The 16,514-nt window shown below is 42.2% G+C and overlaps 1 protein-coding gene across 2 annotated transcripts in view; it reads left to right on the plus strand.

Annotated features, from left to right (window-relative positions):
- Window positions 1-16,514, plus strand: part of mcmbp (minichromosome maintenance complex binding protein) — a 41,490-nt gene that overhangs the window by 12,533 nt on the left and 12,443 nt on the right. For both annotated transcript variants that reach the window (XR_011882732.1, XM_072239521.1), the window contains exons 3-11: window positions 559-699; window positions 3,501-3,542; window positions 5,405-5,506; window positions 5,610-5,739; window positions 6,737-6,885; window positions 7,463-7,560; window positions 12,594-12,772; window positions 14,013-14,136; window positions 14,830-14,947. Coding sequence is in view for 1 of the 2 variants with exons in the window: in XM_072239521.1 (XP_072095622.1) it covers window positions 559-699; window positions 3,501-3,542; window positions 5,405-5,506; window positions 5,610-5,739; window positions 6,737-6,885; window positions 7,463-7,560; window positions 12,594-12,772; window positions 14,013-14,136; window positions 14,830-14,947 (1,083 nt within the window). In the remaining variant the exon portion in view is untranslated. The remainder of the gene's footprint in view (window positions 1-558; window positions 700-3,500; window positions 3,543-5,404; window positions 5,507-5,609; window positions 5,740-6,736; window positions 6,886-7,462; window positions 7,561-12,593; window positions 12,773-14,012; window positions 14,137-14,829; window positions 14,948-16,514) is intronic.

Here is a 16,514-nt window from a genome sequence, read left to right on the forward strand (position 1 = left end):
TGTGTCAGCACCGTGCTGACGGGATGACCCTGTTCCAGAATAATACAATTGCAGGCTTATCAGCTGGCAGAGCAGGATGGAGTTTGGCAGGAGGTCTGTCCTTTTGCCTTTAGAAGCAAAATTAACCAATTGGTAAGGGGCATTGCTAGCTGGCACCCTTTTTCAGAGGACAGGAGTGGCTAATATAAGAGATCTTTCAGCAGTTACAAACAAAAAAAGTTACAACGTAAATTTATTGTCAAAGTACATATATCTCACTATGTACAACACTGAGAAACCAAAAACCATAATAGAGTCATTGAAAGACTGCACCTGGCAGGACGGACAAGCACCCAATGTGCAAAAGGCAACAAACTGCAAATACAAAAGGGGAAAAAAGCAATAAATATGGAGAACAAGAGATGAAGGAACCTTGAAAGTGGGTCCATAGGTTGTAGGAGCATTTCGGTGATGGGGCAGGTAAAGTTCAGTGAAGTTCTCACCCATTGTCCGATCCTGATTAACAACGGCCTCCAGCACTGATTTGACTACAATGCAGTTTTGTCCTCCTGCTCACAGGTCCCTTCCTTGAATGATGTTCCACTGCATTACTTAAAGCCAAATAGCTTGGTGAAGTTCCGCTGTATGATCCAGGATATGTTTGATCCAGAGTTTTACATGGGAATTTATGAAACGGTGGAGTCAAATGCCAAATCCAAGGTATGTATTTCTGGAGCAGAAATAAGATATTAACACTATTCTGAATCAAAATGGTAAATGACAGGCATGGGGTTTCTTTGTGTTTCTTGATTGCAGTAATGGGAGTTCAATTTGTTTGCTCTGGTTTAGAAAATAAAATCTCTAAAACCATCTGCAGTTTACAGCAGTAAGTTGAGCTACATGTAAGCTGTAGCTGAGTTAGTGAGTTGTGGGCGTGCTGTGCTGTTGTGGCACATGAGACCTGTAATTCAAATGACTAGCACTGTCATCTATAATAATGACAACAGTTTTGGTATATTAAGGAAACTCAGAACTTTTTAGTTTTAGTGATATTTTTTATAATTTTAAACTTAAGTCTTTCCAGGTTCCTGTCTACCCTTCTAATTTCTTTCTATGCTCATCAGACAAGGGAATCCAGGGTTGTGAGGTTGGTGCAGCATAGTTCAAAGTAAATTAATTATCGAAGTACATGTATGTCATCATATACTGCACAACCCTGAGATTCATTTCTTTGCTGGCATACACAGTCAATCCAAGAAGCATGGTAGAATCAATGAAAGACTGCAGCCAACAGGATGTGTAAACAACCAGTGTGCAAAAGACAACACTGCAACTGTGAAATAAATATGAATAAATAAACAAACAAACAGTAACTATCTAGAACATCAGATGAAGAGTTCTTGAAACTGAGTCGATAGCTTGTGGGAACTGTTCAGTGATGGAGTGAGTGAAGTTATCCCCACTGACTCAAAAGCCTGATGGTTGAGCTTCCTGAACCTGTCCTGGGGCACCTGTACAACTTTCCTGATGGCAGCAGTGAGAAGAGAGCGTGACCTAGGTGGGGTGAGGGTCACGGCTGATGGATTCTGCTTTCCTGTGACAGCACTTTGTGTAGATGTGCTCAGTGGTGGGGATGGAGTGGGTGGTTTCTGTTCAAGGGCATTGGTATTTCCATACCAGGCTGTAATGCAGCCAGTCAATATACTCTCCGCTACACAGCTATAGAAGTTTGTCAAAGTTTTAGATGTCATGCTGAATCTTCAGAAGCTGCTAAGGATGTAGCGGCACTGCTGTGCTTTCTTTGTAATTGCATTTAACGTGCTGAGCCCGGGACAGTTCCTCTGGAATGATAACACCGAGGAATTCAAAGTTGCTGATTCTCTCCATTTCTGATTCCCCGATGATGACCTTTGGTTTCCTTCTCCTGAAGTCAATATTCAGCTCCTTGGTCTTACTGACATTGAGTGAGAGGTTGTTGGTGTGGCTCCACTTAGCCTGATTTTCAGTCTCCTTCCTATCTGCTGATTCGTCACCACCTTTGATTTGGCCTACGACAGCAAACTTCAATATTGCTTTGGAGCCACACATTCGTGTGTAAAGTGAGTAGAGCGAGGGGCTAAGCTTACAGCCTGTGCTGGTGGAGATCGTGGAGAAGATGATTCAGTCTGGCTGGGATCCACAAGGTTCCCTGGGTGCTCTGGTTACCGCTTGCGTTCCTAAATGTACAGATTAGGGTTCGTGAGTCGTGGCCGTGCCACGTTGACACCAGAAGTGTGGCGACACTTGCAGGCGGCCCACAGCACAATCCTCAGACTGTGTTGGTCATTGACACAAACGATGCGCTTCACTGTGTGTTTTGATGCACATGGGACAAAGCTAATCTTTAGCTCCACGCAGACAACAGTGAAGTTCAGGATTAAATCTGGGTTGCTTGAGCTGTGAGGTGGCAGGTGTATCTGCTGTCCCCTGTGCTGCTCTGAAGCTGTCAAATATTAAACGTCGGTGTATTGCCCAGAGCTAAGGTACACTTAGTGACGATAAATTAATATAGTTACATATTCAGGTTGGGATTGTATGAATTGGTGATAAGCTACAATGTGATGAAAAATATACATCTCACCTGATGAGTGTCTGCCACTGACGCGGTGAGCTGCACCCCATCTTTCCAGATTCATTGTGACAGGACAGCTCTCTGCCACCCTCTGGACTTGGCCTTCCTTGGCCTGTTTGTTCTCTTTGCATGATGAGGAGTGATGGTTAAGGCTCATTTAAGGAGCCATTGGATACCACTGTGACAGGACTTCAGAATTTGTCTTCTAAAGGCTGAGATGAAGTGGGTTGAAAGGTCATTTATAATGAGAGCTTTGTATGCTAGTCTAAGGTGCAATACAATGGATCTGCATAATTGTGCCATTGGTTAATCAATTCAATTGCTTATTTGGGACAGTGCTTAAAGAACAAAAAAACTATTTGAGAAAATAGTTGGAATTGCTGAACAGTTTCTAACGAGTGTCAATTGCGTGGCTATTAGACATGAAACTGTGTTTAGAACAGTTTTTAAATAGCATCAGTTGATGCATTTGTACTCACTGATAATTAGCGAGAAATAAACAGATAATTCAGAACTGTTTTGCTCAAGCATTCAGGCTTGCGGATGCTAGAAATGGCCATAAGTAAACTATTTCCATGAAACTTAAGCTATATACAACCCTGAAATTCAATTTTCTGTGGGCATTCACAGTAAATCCAAAAAACTCAATAGAATCAATGAAAGACCTCACCCAACAGGATGGACAAGTAACCAGTGTGCAAAAGACTGTGCAGATAATAAATCAGCAATAAATATCAAGAACATGAGATAAAGAGTCTTTGAAGGTGAGTTCATAGGTTGTGGGAACAGTTGAGTGAGTTTGTTTATCCAGTGCAACTCTATATTGTCAGATGCTTTGCTATTAGAGCTAGGTTTTAAGTTTTAAACAGAGATTTTATCATTGTGAATATATTTGTTATGTTCTTGGTAGGTTCTACGGTTTGGAAAATACAAAGATGTTGCTGAATGTGGGGTAAGTAACGAACTTTAGCCTAATTTGTAGATTGCCCTTTTATTGTCCATCAGGTACTGAATCTCGCCAGCCTGAAAACAGGATTGCGTGGGTTTCCTCCCACACTCCAAAGATTTATAGATTAGTAGGTAAATTAGTCATGTGTGTAATTGGACGGTGTAGGCTCATTAGGCCGGAAGAGCCTGTTACTCAAGTATCTCTCTTTTTTAATTGTCTGTAAGTTCGATGATACTTTTTAAGTGCACCTTTATTGTGTGTGTGTAACAGTAGATGGAGCTAGCACTATAGCTAAAGCCAGCTGAATACTGAAGACAAAGGCACCTTCACTTAGAGCTAAAATCCTTTCAGTGGTCGACAGTGTAGAATCGTCACCAACTGTCATTAGTTGCTCTCTATTCTTCATTTTACAAATAGAATTCAACCACCTCATTTCAACTTTTCTTTGGAAATTGTCATGTGCACATTATTTTGTTGTCCCATTGAAGAGTCATGGCCCAAAATGTCAACTCTTTATTCCTCTCCATGGCTGCTGCCTAACCTGCTGAGTTTCTCTGGCATTCTGAGAGTGTGTGTGTTGCTCTGATACTTTGCAAGGTCAGCACCATCGGTGTCAGGCCTGCTTCTAAAAGTAGTTGCACCCGACTTCCACTTTTAGTGTCTCTAAGGATTTTGGTTCTCTGAAGGTACTTTGCTGGGGTGATTCGTGAAGGGGCAAAGTCAATTCCCAAAGTCACTACTCCTCAGTTGTTAGTGTAGCACGTGTTTTAAGTATGTTGTTCACTTAAACGCTTCACTTTTTAGTTTGATCCTTTTCTCACTGAGTGGCTGCATATTCTTTTACCAACAGAATATTGATTCCAAGTTTGCTGCCAATCTCGGCACAATTGCAAGTGCCCTGGAAAAGATTAGTTATTAAATTGATATCTCCACACAATCAGACAGAGGCTTTTTGCTCCTACTTCAGGACAGCTTGGAGGATCAATAGGATGTCCCACCCATTAGAGATATTTATCAGGAGCACTGCATACACAGGGCTCTTGGCATTCCCAGTGAACCCTCCCATCTCTCCATCAATATCTTTGAGCTCCTGACCTGCACCCTTGGGCGGGAGGCATCGTAGCACTAGGACAAAAACTATTAGGATGGGACATAGTTTCTAGCCCCAGCTGTAGGACTACTGAACTCCCTGCCACCACCCAGGTCAGATCATGTAGTGCTCCAGTAGTGTTATACTATGTGGTTTAGTTACTAAGCCCAGCAGAACTCTTTCTACTGACAAGTGAAGGGACAGAGGCCTGTTACTGGCACCTTAAAACCAGTTGCTCCGGCAGATGGGGCCCATCAACCGTGGTTGGCAGCTCATCTAGGAGAAGATCATCTCTTATCTCAAACCTCCACTGCCTTGTGGCTGTACCCACTGGTGGACAAGGCTTCGGGTGTAAATCCCAAGGAAAACTCTGGGAGCTCGAATTCCTAAGGCAGTCCCATTGAGTTCAACGCTGACTGACAATTCCAGTGATGCTGCTGGTGGCAAACTGCATCGGTCTCTGTCATTCCATTGGATTCATCAGCTGCATGGAGAGGGGGAACCTGTTGCATGGGCTGTCCATATCACACTGCCCTGGTTTGTGTATCATTTAGACAGCTAGGACGCAACATCTATGATCGACCCGAGCAGCGGAGGGCCTGGTATATGTGTACTCTGTTGTGCACCTTGGTCCGGAGGAACGTTGTCTCATTTGGTGGTATACATGTGTATGGTTGATTAACAATAAACTTGAAATTAAATTTGTTACAATTTTTCCCTTGGACTGATAGCTCATTTTTGTTAGAATGTATAACAAAACTTATTTTCTTCCCAGCACCAGCAAGAGATTGTTTTGGACTCTCCCAAATGTGTCACCCTGGAGAGGCAAACGTTTTACTGTATTCCTGTGCCTGGAGAGTCGGAGTGGGTGAAAGAAATATCCTTTTTGTGTAACTGCTTTCTTCAGCTTAAATCTGCGAGGCTTTTTGTCTATGAGTAAATGAAAGTGATCTGCTGTTTCCCTTGACCCGCTGCCGTACGTCTATGCTAGTGCCAGCCAAGCACGGGGAAATCCTTCCACGTCCTACACTCCAAGTCGTCACAAGAGGAGTTACGAGGAGGATGAAGACATGGAGATGCATCCACCCAAACCTAAGGAGCAGTGTGCAGGTACAGGCTTGTGTATTATCATCCCATGCTCAGCTGCAGAGTAAATAATGAGCTGGTTGCAGCAAGTTAACGCCCTCTATTACAGCATATGATTAATACATAATGAACTGAGAGGAAACAGTTCACTCATCTTACCTGTTTCTCTAACGTCCTGCAAAAGATTGAGAAGCATTATTTTCAAACCACCAATGCAAGCAGGTTAATAGGGTTTACGCCTTTGTTCTTATTAGGAAAATTGATGCATTTTAACCAGTCTATTAAATTGCACTTGATTTAGATTAGATTTCTTTCTCAGTGTGTTTCAGCAGCAGAAATAATCCAGCTCCTCTCCCTTGTTGGTTCATAGTCAAAGAATATGCTTGCTTGATAAAGCATTTAATTGAATGTTGGTTAATTGATTTCTTACAAATCAGTCATCATCGTTATGTGCTGTGTGTATGGAATGGCCGATCATGGTCTATAACCATGATCTTAGCAAATTTTTCTACAGTGGTGGTTTGCCATTGCCTCCTTCTGGGCAGTGTCTTTACAAGACAGGTGACCCCAGCCATTATCAATACTTGGAAGTTTGGTTGATTGCTGAGCTTGGCAAAATGTTTGGGGCTGAAACATCTGCAATCAACCAAATTTCCAAATAGCCAACCAGGGCTACCAATATTTTGAATTAATCGATACTCTTAAGAGATTGCCTGGATTAGTGGTCGCACAACCAGGACTTGTGATATGCACCAGCTGCTCCCACGACTTCATGCCTCCCTGACTGGGGCTGGGGGATAAGTAGGTGTTACACCTTGCCCAAGGATGACCTACAGGCTAGCAGAAGGAAGGAGTGCCTTGCACCTTTTTTGGTAAAGGCAAATCTCTAACCTGCCACCCTTACAAATCAGTAAACTGTCCTAATTGCCATATGCCAATTTCTATTTTTGTTCACTGATGATTATTGATCATTTTGAAACAAAATGTAAAGTGTAAATAGTAACCCTTTACCCTATATCAGCTGGCTGTAGTGCATCGCAAGGGTGTGGGGATGCAAAGCGTCTTGAGAAGGAAGCACCAGCAGGACACCAAAATTTGTCAAACTGCACAACGTCGATTGATCTCAACTTCCCATTACCAGGAGAGAAAGGCCCGGCATGCCTTGTGAAGGTAAGGAAAAGGAATTTTCTTGAGTCACATAAGGCAAAAGTTATACATTGTCTTACCCACCTTACTCCGAAGTCCTCTTTACAGTTGAAACAGCAAATCTCTAACTCTAGAGTTCTATAAGACTTGAATCAGAACCAGAGTATGTTCTGAAATTTGTCATTATGCAGCAGCAGTACATTTCAAAAGTCAAATTTTTATTTTTAAAAAAGTTAAATTAAGTAAATAGTGCAAAAACAGAGGGGGGGAGTAGTGAGGTGGTGTTCAGGGACTCAATGTCTATTCAGAAATCAGGAAGGGGCTGTTTCTGAAACATTGAAATTCCATGCCATTCTATTAAAATTCCTTTGCACTCTTACCAAGACCTTGTTTTCTTAAAATTACTCAATACTCCAGTTCAAAATATTTCAAGTCTTAACTGTCCTAAAAGTGACTTTGTGTAGTAATTTTAATTCTTGTCTGCAATTTTGGCAGGCTGCATGTAACTCGGTGCATTTCAATTAAAATCTGAAGATATTGAACACTGCTACCATGCATTATAACATTATGAATGTTTGTCCGTGAATGTTTTGTTTGGCAGATCTATGAAGACTGGGATAGCTTCAAAGTCAATGATATGCTAGAAGTTTATGGAGTTTTATCAGTGGATCCGGCTCTGGGTGTAATTAATGAAGAGAGGTGAGGTGTTATTAAGTCATTCAGATTATTACTTGTTTGTGTGTCTTATGAATTTTCTCACACATTTTAGCTTTTTATTTCATCAGTCTTGCAACTGACTTTAAGAAAAGTTTTTATAATATCCATTCCTTTTGTGCATGTTTGACTATCTTATCTCGAATTTATCAGACTCAGTGCAGCACAAGTGCAGCTTGTTTGTTAATGATCTGTCATTCATAAATACAGTAAATTTGTCTTCTGAATACAATACTTGCAGTTGGTGGTGACTGTATTGTGTCCTGCCTATGTATTGAGTCATGATTGTACTCTTGATCCCAGAGTTTGAACACACACTGGTATCCATGTTTCTAAAAAGATTTTTTTGAAGGACAATATTTAAGGATGTTGCCGGGACTTGAGAAACTCAGTTACAGAGAAAGGTTGAATAGGTTAGGACTTTATTCCCTCGAGCGTAGAAGAATGAGGGGAGATTTGATAGAGGTATATGAAATTATGATGGGTATAGATAGAGTGAATGCAAGCAGGCTTTTCCCACTGAGGCTAGGGAGAGAAAAACCAGAGGACATGGGTTAAGGGTGAAGGGGGGGAAAGTTTAAAGGGAACATTGGGGGGGGGCTTCTTCATATAGAGTGGTGGGAGTGTGGAATGAGCTACCAGATGAAGTGGTAAATGTGGGCTCACTCTTAACATTTAAGAAAAACTTGGACAGGTACATGGATGAGAGGTGTATGGAGGGATATAGTCCAGGTGCAGGTCAGTGGGACTAGGCAGAAAAATGGTTCGGCATAGCCAAGAAGGGCCAAAAGGCCTGTTTCTGTGCTGTAATGTTCTATGGTTCTGAAAGCAAGGATGTCATGTTGAGCTTAAAAAGGCACTGGTGAGTCCTCACTTGGAGTATTGTGAGCAGGTTTGGGCCCCTTATTTAAGAAAGAATGTGCTGATATTTGAGAGGGTTCAGAGAAAGTTCATGCAAATGATTCCCAGAATGAAAGGCTTACCTTATGAGGAGTATTTAATGGTTTTGAGCTTTTATTCACTGGAACTTAGAAGAATGAGGGGGGGATCTCTTTGAAACCTATTGAATGTCAGAAGACCTAAATAGAGTGGATGTGGAGAAAATATTTCCTATGTTGGGGGAGTCTAGGACCAGAGGGCACAGCCTCAGAGTAGAGGGACATCTTTTTAGAATGGAGGTGAAAATTTCTTTAGCCAGAAAGTGGTGAATATGTGGAATTCATTGCCGCAGGTGGCTGTGAAGGCCAGGTCAATGGGTATTTTTAAGGTGGACGTTGATAGGTTCTTGATTAGTTGGGGTATGAAAGTTTACTCTGAGAACACAGGAGAATGGGTTTGAGAGGGAAATGGATCAGCCATGATGAAATGTGAGAGCATACATGATGGGCTGAATGGCCTGCTTCTACGTCTTACGGTTTTATTTGCTTGGGCAGCTCACTGCTATGCTGGGAACCTTGCATCAAAGCCTGACCTCCTTGTGTTCATTAACAATGAATGGCCTGTGTCTGGAATGCAGAGGAGCTGCCCACGAGATCAAGTTATGGTTGGGCTTTGACAAGCATTGCGGCCAAATAGTGCTGAGATGTCGAGTTTGTAAATGGGCTAGGAAGGTGCAGTATAGCCGAACAAAGGGAGAGAAAATAGCAGTAGCATCTTTCACCACACCCAGCAGAATGCAAAGATGGAGCCTATGAGATCCATTTGGTGTGAAAACCATGTGGAGTGGACGCAGTCATGTTGCATACCCTGGCCCACGTAACACCAGCCCTCACAAGTTGTGTCTCTGCATCAAACCACGTGGAGGAGCAGAGAAATCGTGGGATCCCTCAAAGTTGCTGCACAAGTTAATAGGCTAGTTAAGGAGGTTTATGGTCTTTTGGCCTTCATTAGTCAAGGAATTGAATTCAAGAACCTGGAGCTCTATGAAACTGTGATTAGACTACATTTGAAGTTTCGTGTTCAGTTCTGGTCACCACATTGTAGCAAGGATGAGGAAGCTTTAGAGTAGGTGCAGAGATTTACCAGGATCACTGTTCTCTGTAAGCTGCATGAGTGCGCAGTGGCACAGCAACTGAAATTCTCTTGTACACAGAGCCTTTGGTGTAGAGCAGTTTTTAAACTGTGTAAAAATAGATAACTAAATCAATATATTCTTGTTCTTGGTCTGGGTGGCTGTGGGGAAAAAGAAAATAGGGGAAACGATGACCAGGATGCTGCCTGGGTTAGAGAACGTATGGGAAAAGCGGGGACTTTTCTCTCTGGAGTGAAGGAAGATGTGAGGTCACTTGATAGGGGTGTATATAAAATTATAAGAGGCATAGATAGAGTGGACAGCCAGCACCATTTTCTGGGGAAGTGGGGCATTGGCTAATACAAGCAGATGTACTTTTAAGGTGACTGGAGGGAAGTATAGGGGGATGTCACAGGTAGGTTTTTAGAGTTCTCAGTACATGGAACATAATGCTGAAGGTGGTAATAGAGGTGGATGCATACGGGAGATTGAAGAGACTTTTAGACGCATGGAATTGGAAAAAGTTGGAAGGGGTAGGGTTAGAGTGATCATGGTGTAGGGTTTATGTAAGTTAGCGCATCATTGTGAGCTCAAGGGCCTGTACTGTACTGTAATGTGATTCCTTGCTGAGGGAGAGTCAGTTTCCCAACATAGCAATGCTATCAGTATATATGATGCCGATAGGCACTTAACCGAGGAAACTTGTCACTGTATGCTTACTGAGATGCCAGCATACAGAGTCACAGAGTAATACAACAGGGAAAGAGGCCCTTCAGCCCATCAGATCCATGCCAGCCACAGCATCCTCCCTACTCATCTCAGTTGCCTGCATTCAGCCCATAGACCATAAGACAGAGGTCGGCCATTCGGCCCATCGAGTCTGCTCCGCCATTTTATCATGAGCTGATCCATTCTCCCCTTTAGTCCCTCACCATAATCTTTGACGCCTCACCATTGGTCCCTCACCATAACCGCCTTCTCACCATAACCTTTGATGCCCTGGCTACTCAGATACCTATCAATTTCTGTCTTAAATACACCCAATGACTTGGCCTCCACTGCCGCCCATGGCAACAAATTCCATAGATTCACCACCCTCTCACTAAAACAATTTCTTCGCATCTCTGTTCTGAATGGGCGTCCTTCATTCTTTAAGTCATGCCCTCTCGTACTAGACTCCCCCATCAAGGGAAACAACTTTGCTACATCCACTCTCTCCATGCCTTTCAACATTCGAAATGTTTCTATGAGGTCTCCCCTCATTCTTCTAAACTCCAAGGAATACAGTCCAAGAGTGGACAAACGTTCCTCATATGTTAACCTTCTCATTCCCGGAATCATTCTAGTGAATCTTCTCTGTACCCTCTCCAATGTCAACACATCCTTTCTTAAATAAGGAGACCAAAACTGCCCACAGTACTCCAAGTGAGGTCTTACCAGCACCTTATAGAGCCTCAACATCACATCCCTGCTCCTATACTCTATTCCTCTAGAAATGAATGCCAGCATTGCATTCGGCTTCTTCACCACCGACTCAACCTGGAGGTTAACCTTAAGGGTATCCTGTACAAGGACTCCCAAGTCCCATTGCATCTCAGAACTTTGAATTCTCTCCCCATTTAAATAATAGTCTGCCCATTTATTTCTTCTGCCAAAGTGCATAACCATACACTTTCCAACATTGTATTTCATTTGCCACTTCTTTGCCCATTCTTCCAAGACTCTGTTTCCTCAGCGCTACCGGCCCCTCCACCTATCTTCGTATCATCAGCAAACTTAGCCACAAAGCCATCTATTCCATAATCCAAATCGTTGATGTATAATGTAAAAAGAAGCGGCCCCAACACAGACCCCTGTGGAACACCACTGGTAACCGGCAGCCAACCAGAATAGGATCCCTTTATTCCCACTCTCTGTTTCCTGCCAATCTGCCAACGCTCTATCCACGTATGTAACTTTCCGGTAATTCCATGGGCTCTTATCTTGTTAAGTAGCTTCATGTGTGGCACCTTGTCAAAGGCCTTCTGAAAATCCAAATATACAACATCCACTGCATCTCCCTTGTCTAGCCTACTGGTAATTTCCTCAAAAAATTGTAATAGGTTGGTCAGGCAGGATTTTCCTTTAAGGAATCCATGCTGAGTTCTGCCTATCTTGTCATATGCCTCCAGGTACTCTGTAACCTCATCCTTGACAATTGACTCCAACAGCTTACCAACCACCGATGTCAAGCTAACCCTCCATGTACCTGTCCAAATGCCTCTTAAATTTTGCAGTTATTCCAGCTTTGACCACTTCCTCTGGCTGCTCATTCCAACTACTCATCACCTTCTGTGTAAAGAAGGTCTTAGGTCTCTTTTAAATCTCTCCCTTCTTAAATTCATAAACTCATAGAGCATTACAGCACAAAAAACATTTGGTCCATCTTAGTCCTTGCTGAACTGATAATCTGCCTTGTCCCATTGATATGTACCTGGACCACAGCCCTCCACATCCCTCTCATCCATGTGCCTATCCAAACTTCTCTTAAATGTCACGATTGAACCTACTTCCATCACTTGCACTGGCAGCTCGTTCCACCATCCTCTGAGTGAAGAAGTTCCCCCTCATGTTCCTGTTAAATATTTCACTTTTCTTCTCACCCAACCTCAGTGGAAAAAGTCTGCTTACATTTACCCTATCTATACCCCTAATGATTTTGATCTATACTCAAAATTAAAAAACAAGTGCTATTTTTATTCTATTCTATTCTACTTGAGTGGAATAATCATTCGAGGCCTGTTTCATACAAAATTCAAATTTAGCTTTCATTTTCAATGGAAATTTAGCTCACACAGGAGTGTAATCTGTACTTAACCATTCAGTGCTATGAAGTCAAAGTATTTTGTTTTTCCTCTTTTACTGGGTGTTGCAGTATTGGGGGGGGATCAAAAATCTGGTGTTTGCGGCTTTGTTTTGTGAAGACGATAGTTACTAACAGTGATTTTTCTCTTTCCATTCTGTTTAGTGTAAAGGATGGATTGTCACTCTTGGATCCTGCTGAGTGTATGGACACCATGGAAGAACAACGGGTGCATAGTCCTCCACCTTCCTTAGTTCCAAGGCTTCATGCCATCGTAACTCGCAAACTCCAGCATGTTAATCCTTTCCTTCCTGTTACCCTGCATGATAAAGAAAATGAGCACTGTGAGTTCAACTCCTTGGCGAGGCTGTATTATTCATCCTCACTGTGTACCTCCTAACATCTGGTGGATCGTTCACTTTGTAATAAACGTCTTTATTCTCCAACTTGAGACTGAAGCTCAAATCAACTGTAGGCTGGAGATACAATCCACATGATCATTTATAAAATGGGTCTTGGGTTAGAAGAGATTTGTCTGTGTCAAACCAGTTCCTTGTGGAAAAGATACAGAGAGAAATGCTACCTTCAAATAAATAATTAAGTGCTCTTTCTGAGCGGAAGTGTCTGAACAGTTGCTTTCTAAAAGGAGTAAAGCTTTTAATTGGTTTATTATTGTCACACCAACCGAGTACGGTTTTGTATGCCATCCATAGAGATCATTTCATCACATCAGTATGTTGAGGTTGTACAAGCTGAATTAGCTGTAGAGATCTCCATCAGGTTGCACAAAATCCAGACTTTGTTACTTTGTACCTGTTAGGGCAGTAGAGCACTGCACTGATTTTGAACACAAAATGCATGGGAAGTAATGTGCAGAAAGGCTTCAGAAGCCAGGGTGGATATGAAAGGCTGAGCCAGCAACATTTACTGGGCACTTTCTGCGTTATGAGTATGTTGATTTAATTATTCAGAGAAACAGCTTGGACTCGGCCTTTCCAGCCCAAGCAACCCCTGACAGCCCTGATTTAACTCTAACCTAATCAAGGGATAATTTACAATGATCAATTAACCTACCCACTGTGTCGTTGGACCATGGAAGGACACCGGAGCACCTGGGGGAAACCCATGCGTTTCACGAGGAGGACGCCAGAATAGAATTCTGAACTCCAGTGCCCCTGAGTGTAATTGTATCACGCTAACCGCTATCTACCATGATGCCCAATAATGCAGCTTGTGTAAATTATGATGATTACTGACCTTGTTCAGTCGATCTTTTTGCTCTACTGGTACAAGTTCAAACCCCCAGTACTATGGGTCTAACTGCAAAGGGAATTCATTCACTAGTCTATTGCAGTGTTGACGGGGTTAGCTGGAGAGAACTCCTGGGGAGCAAGTTTGGAACTGCCTTGTTGTGTAATTGTTGCTCAAATTTCAAATACTGAATTAATGCACCTTTTTTGAAATTGGGGGGAATAAAATTTTTAGTGTAGGTTTGGGGTAAAGGGGCGTGTGATTGGTGTGAAATCAATGTGCCAGATGACTTGTTCTATACTGTGTGACTCTATACTTTGTAATTTATTCCAGTCATCTCCAATATCATCCCTGAATTATCAACAGTCAGAGCTGAATTGCTTGGGTTTCTTACACATGCATTACTGGGAGATGGCTTGGCAGCAGAATATCTCCTGTTACATTTTATATCAACTGTGTAAGTATTTAATCCAGTGTTTTACATTGTGTTGTTTGAAATGCTGTTTTAATGCCTGCTTGTGTAGAACAGCTAAAAACAGCCCAAATACTGATGCATCTTACAAGTTGGGTTTTAGATTCTGATCATGTTGTAACTTTGCGAATAAAGGAAAAATATAGGTGCTTTCTTTAGATTGTTAATGCACCTTCCAGTGTTTATAAAGTTGTTAAAGAAATTAAACGTGGCAACTGCTGTGGTTCCCATTCACAAGTTTAAACTTTATGTAAAGCACATCAGTTCAGGTATGCAGATGTAATCTTTAAAGTATACCAAGTCATTTCCTGTTGTTATGAAGTAGTGTCCATTTCTTCCAGCCTTGTTTTTTGTTCCAGGATGATATTTCTCTTACAAGTCTTTTTGTATGAATCAAGTTATTTAACTCAATAGGAGTCTGGCGATTGGTTTAAAAATAAAATAGAATCAAGCAGAACCTGAAAGGCTTGGTTCATAAACCTCCCACATGTGAGATTCTGTAATTCATGCACAAGAGGATTGAACATTGATGCAGGAAATTGTAATACAAATTAAAGTACAGATACATTTGGGAACAATTAATTATGTGTGGAGAATGCAAGCATTTTTATATTGAAATCTGCAGCTATTGTTCAAAATGAGCACAGTTCTTACTAATCCATTTTATACATATTCCAGATATTCCCGGCGTGACATTCTTCCATTGGGTAAATTCACAGTAAACTTGAGTGGCTGCCCGAGGGGTAATGGTTACACAAAATACCTACACAAGACCATTCAGCAACTAGTTCCATCAGTAAGTGTTTAAAAATGTGTCGAGTTGGCAGTTTGATAATTCCTTAGCAATGATTGCTGTGTATGTTTAATACAAATAACGTACGTCCAGTAACCACGGGTGGATGACTGACAATGGGAAACTCATATCCTGGCTATTAACTTTGTTTGCATTTTTTGCCGGACTTTGCACTCATGAGATTAGATCTCAGGGGCGGTTATGTTGGACGGGATCTTTTTGTAGCATTCCGCGTTGGGAGCGGGATCAGAACTTGCATGTTAGAAACCTGCTGATTTATTTATTGATTGATTGGAACAATCATTTCAAGGGAGATCCAGAAGCTTTGCTTTGTGTCTTGGCACTGGGTGTATCTGCACTCATGCCATCCTCCCTCCCCCTCCCTGGCACTCCTTTTCTGCCACCTGTCACACGCCACTCCACCCTTGAGATTCCCTGCATCCCGCCAGGAGTCTTGTATCCATCATGCCTTCATCATCTTGGGTCGTCCTGAGTACGTGCAACTCCAGCTGTAACTACAGCTCCTTCACGTGGTCATTCGGCAACTGCAATAGAGGCACGCTGCACGGGTCTAGTTCTCAGGGGTAGGGGAAGTCTTGCACATCGTGCAGGAGGAGCATGTTGCTACCATAACTGCCATCTGAATGTTCTAACACCAGCAAGAATATTCAAGGAACTCTGCTTGCCAAAGCCTCCTCACACTCTTCACAGTGGCCACTCTATTGGAGCCTGCTTACCTTATACTTGCTGATGTGAACACAAATTGGTAATAAATGCTTACATGAAAAGCTCTATTAGGCCAATCAGAGGGGCTTTTTTAAAACTATTAAGCTTTCCACTCCCTTCTTCTCAGGAACTCAATGAGCGCGGTAACTCGCAGCTTAAATATGATTCAGATCATTGCAAATTGAAACTACAGTGTAAAAGAAAGATTTGGTTTGGCTCATACCCTGAATGAATTAATAAATGTTCATATCAATTTCTTAAACGAGCTTTATGTATTGCCATCATCTACAGTACTGTGCAAAAGTGTAAACCGCATGTACGTAGCTAGGGTACCTGACTTTTGCACAATACTGTAGTAATTGTATTGCGCTGAACTGTTGCAAGAAAAACAAATTTCATGACATGTAAGTGATAATGGGCCTGATTCTGATGTGGGTCTCTATCGGAGGGAGCGGGCAGGGTGAGAGGTATCACGGTTGGGGAAAGGGGGAGGGAGTGAGAAGCACCAGAGAGACATTCTGAAATGATCAATAAACCAATTGTTTGGAATCAAATGAACTTACCTGGTGTTTCGGCTGGATGCGTCTACACCTACGCCATCCCCAGCCGCTGGCACTCCTTCTCTGCCACCTGTCCCACACCCCTCCTGTGGCACTCCACCCTCGCCATTTTTAATGTCCTTTACTCCTGCCAGATTTACAACCCTGCCTGTGCTCCACAGTGACAAATACATACTGTGTAAAAGTACACAGTATGTACAGGTCCAGATATAGAAGCCTTTATTAATTTGTGTTCTAAGCCAAAGCTGTCAGTGAAAAAATTGTAATAATTTTCCAAGTTGCTG

The sequence above is a fragment of the Mobula birostris genome, chromosome 21, assembly GCF_030028105.1.
Source record: "Mobula birostris isolate sMobBir1 chromosome 21, sMobBir1.hap1, whole genome shotgun sequence".
NCBI lineage: Eukaryota > Metazoa > Chordata > Chondrichthyes > Myliobatiformes > Myliobatidae > Mobula > Mobula birostris.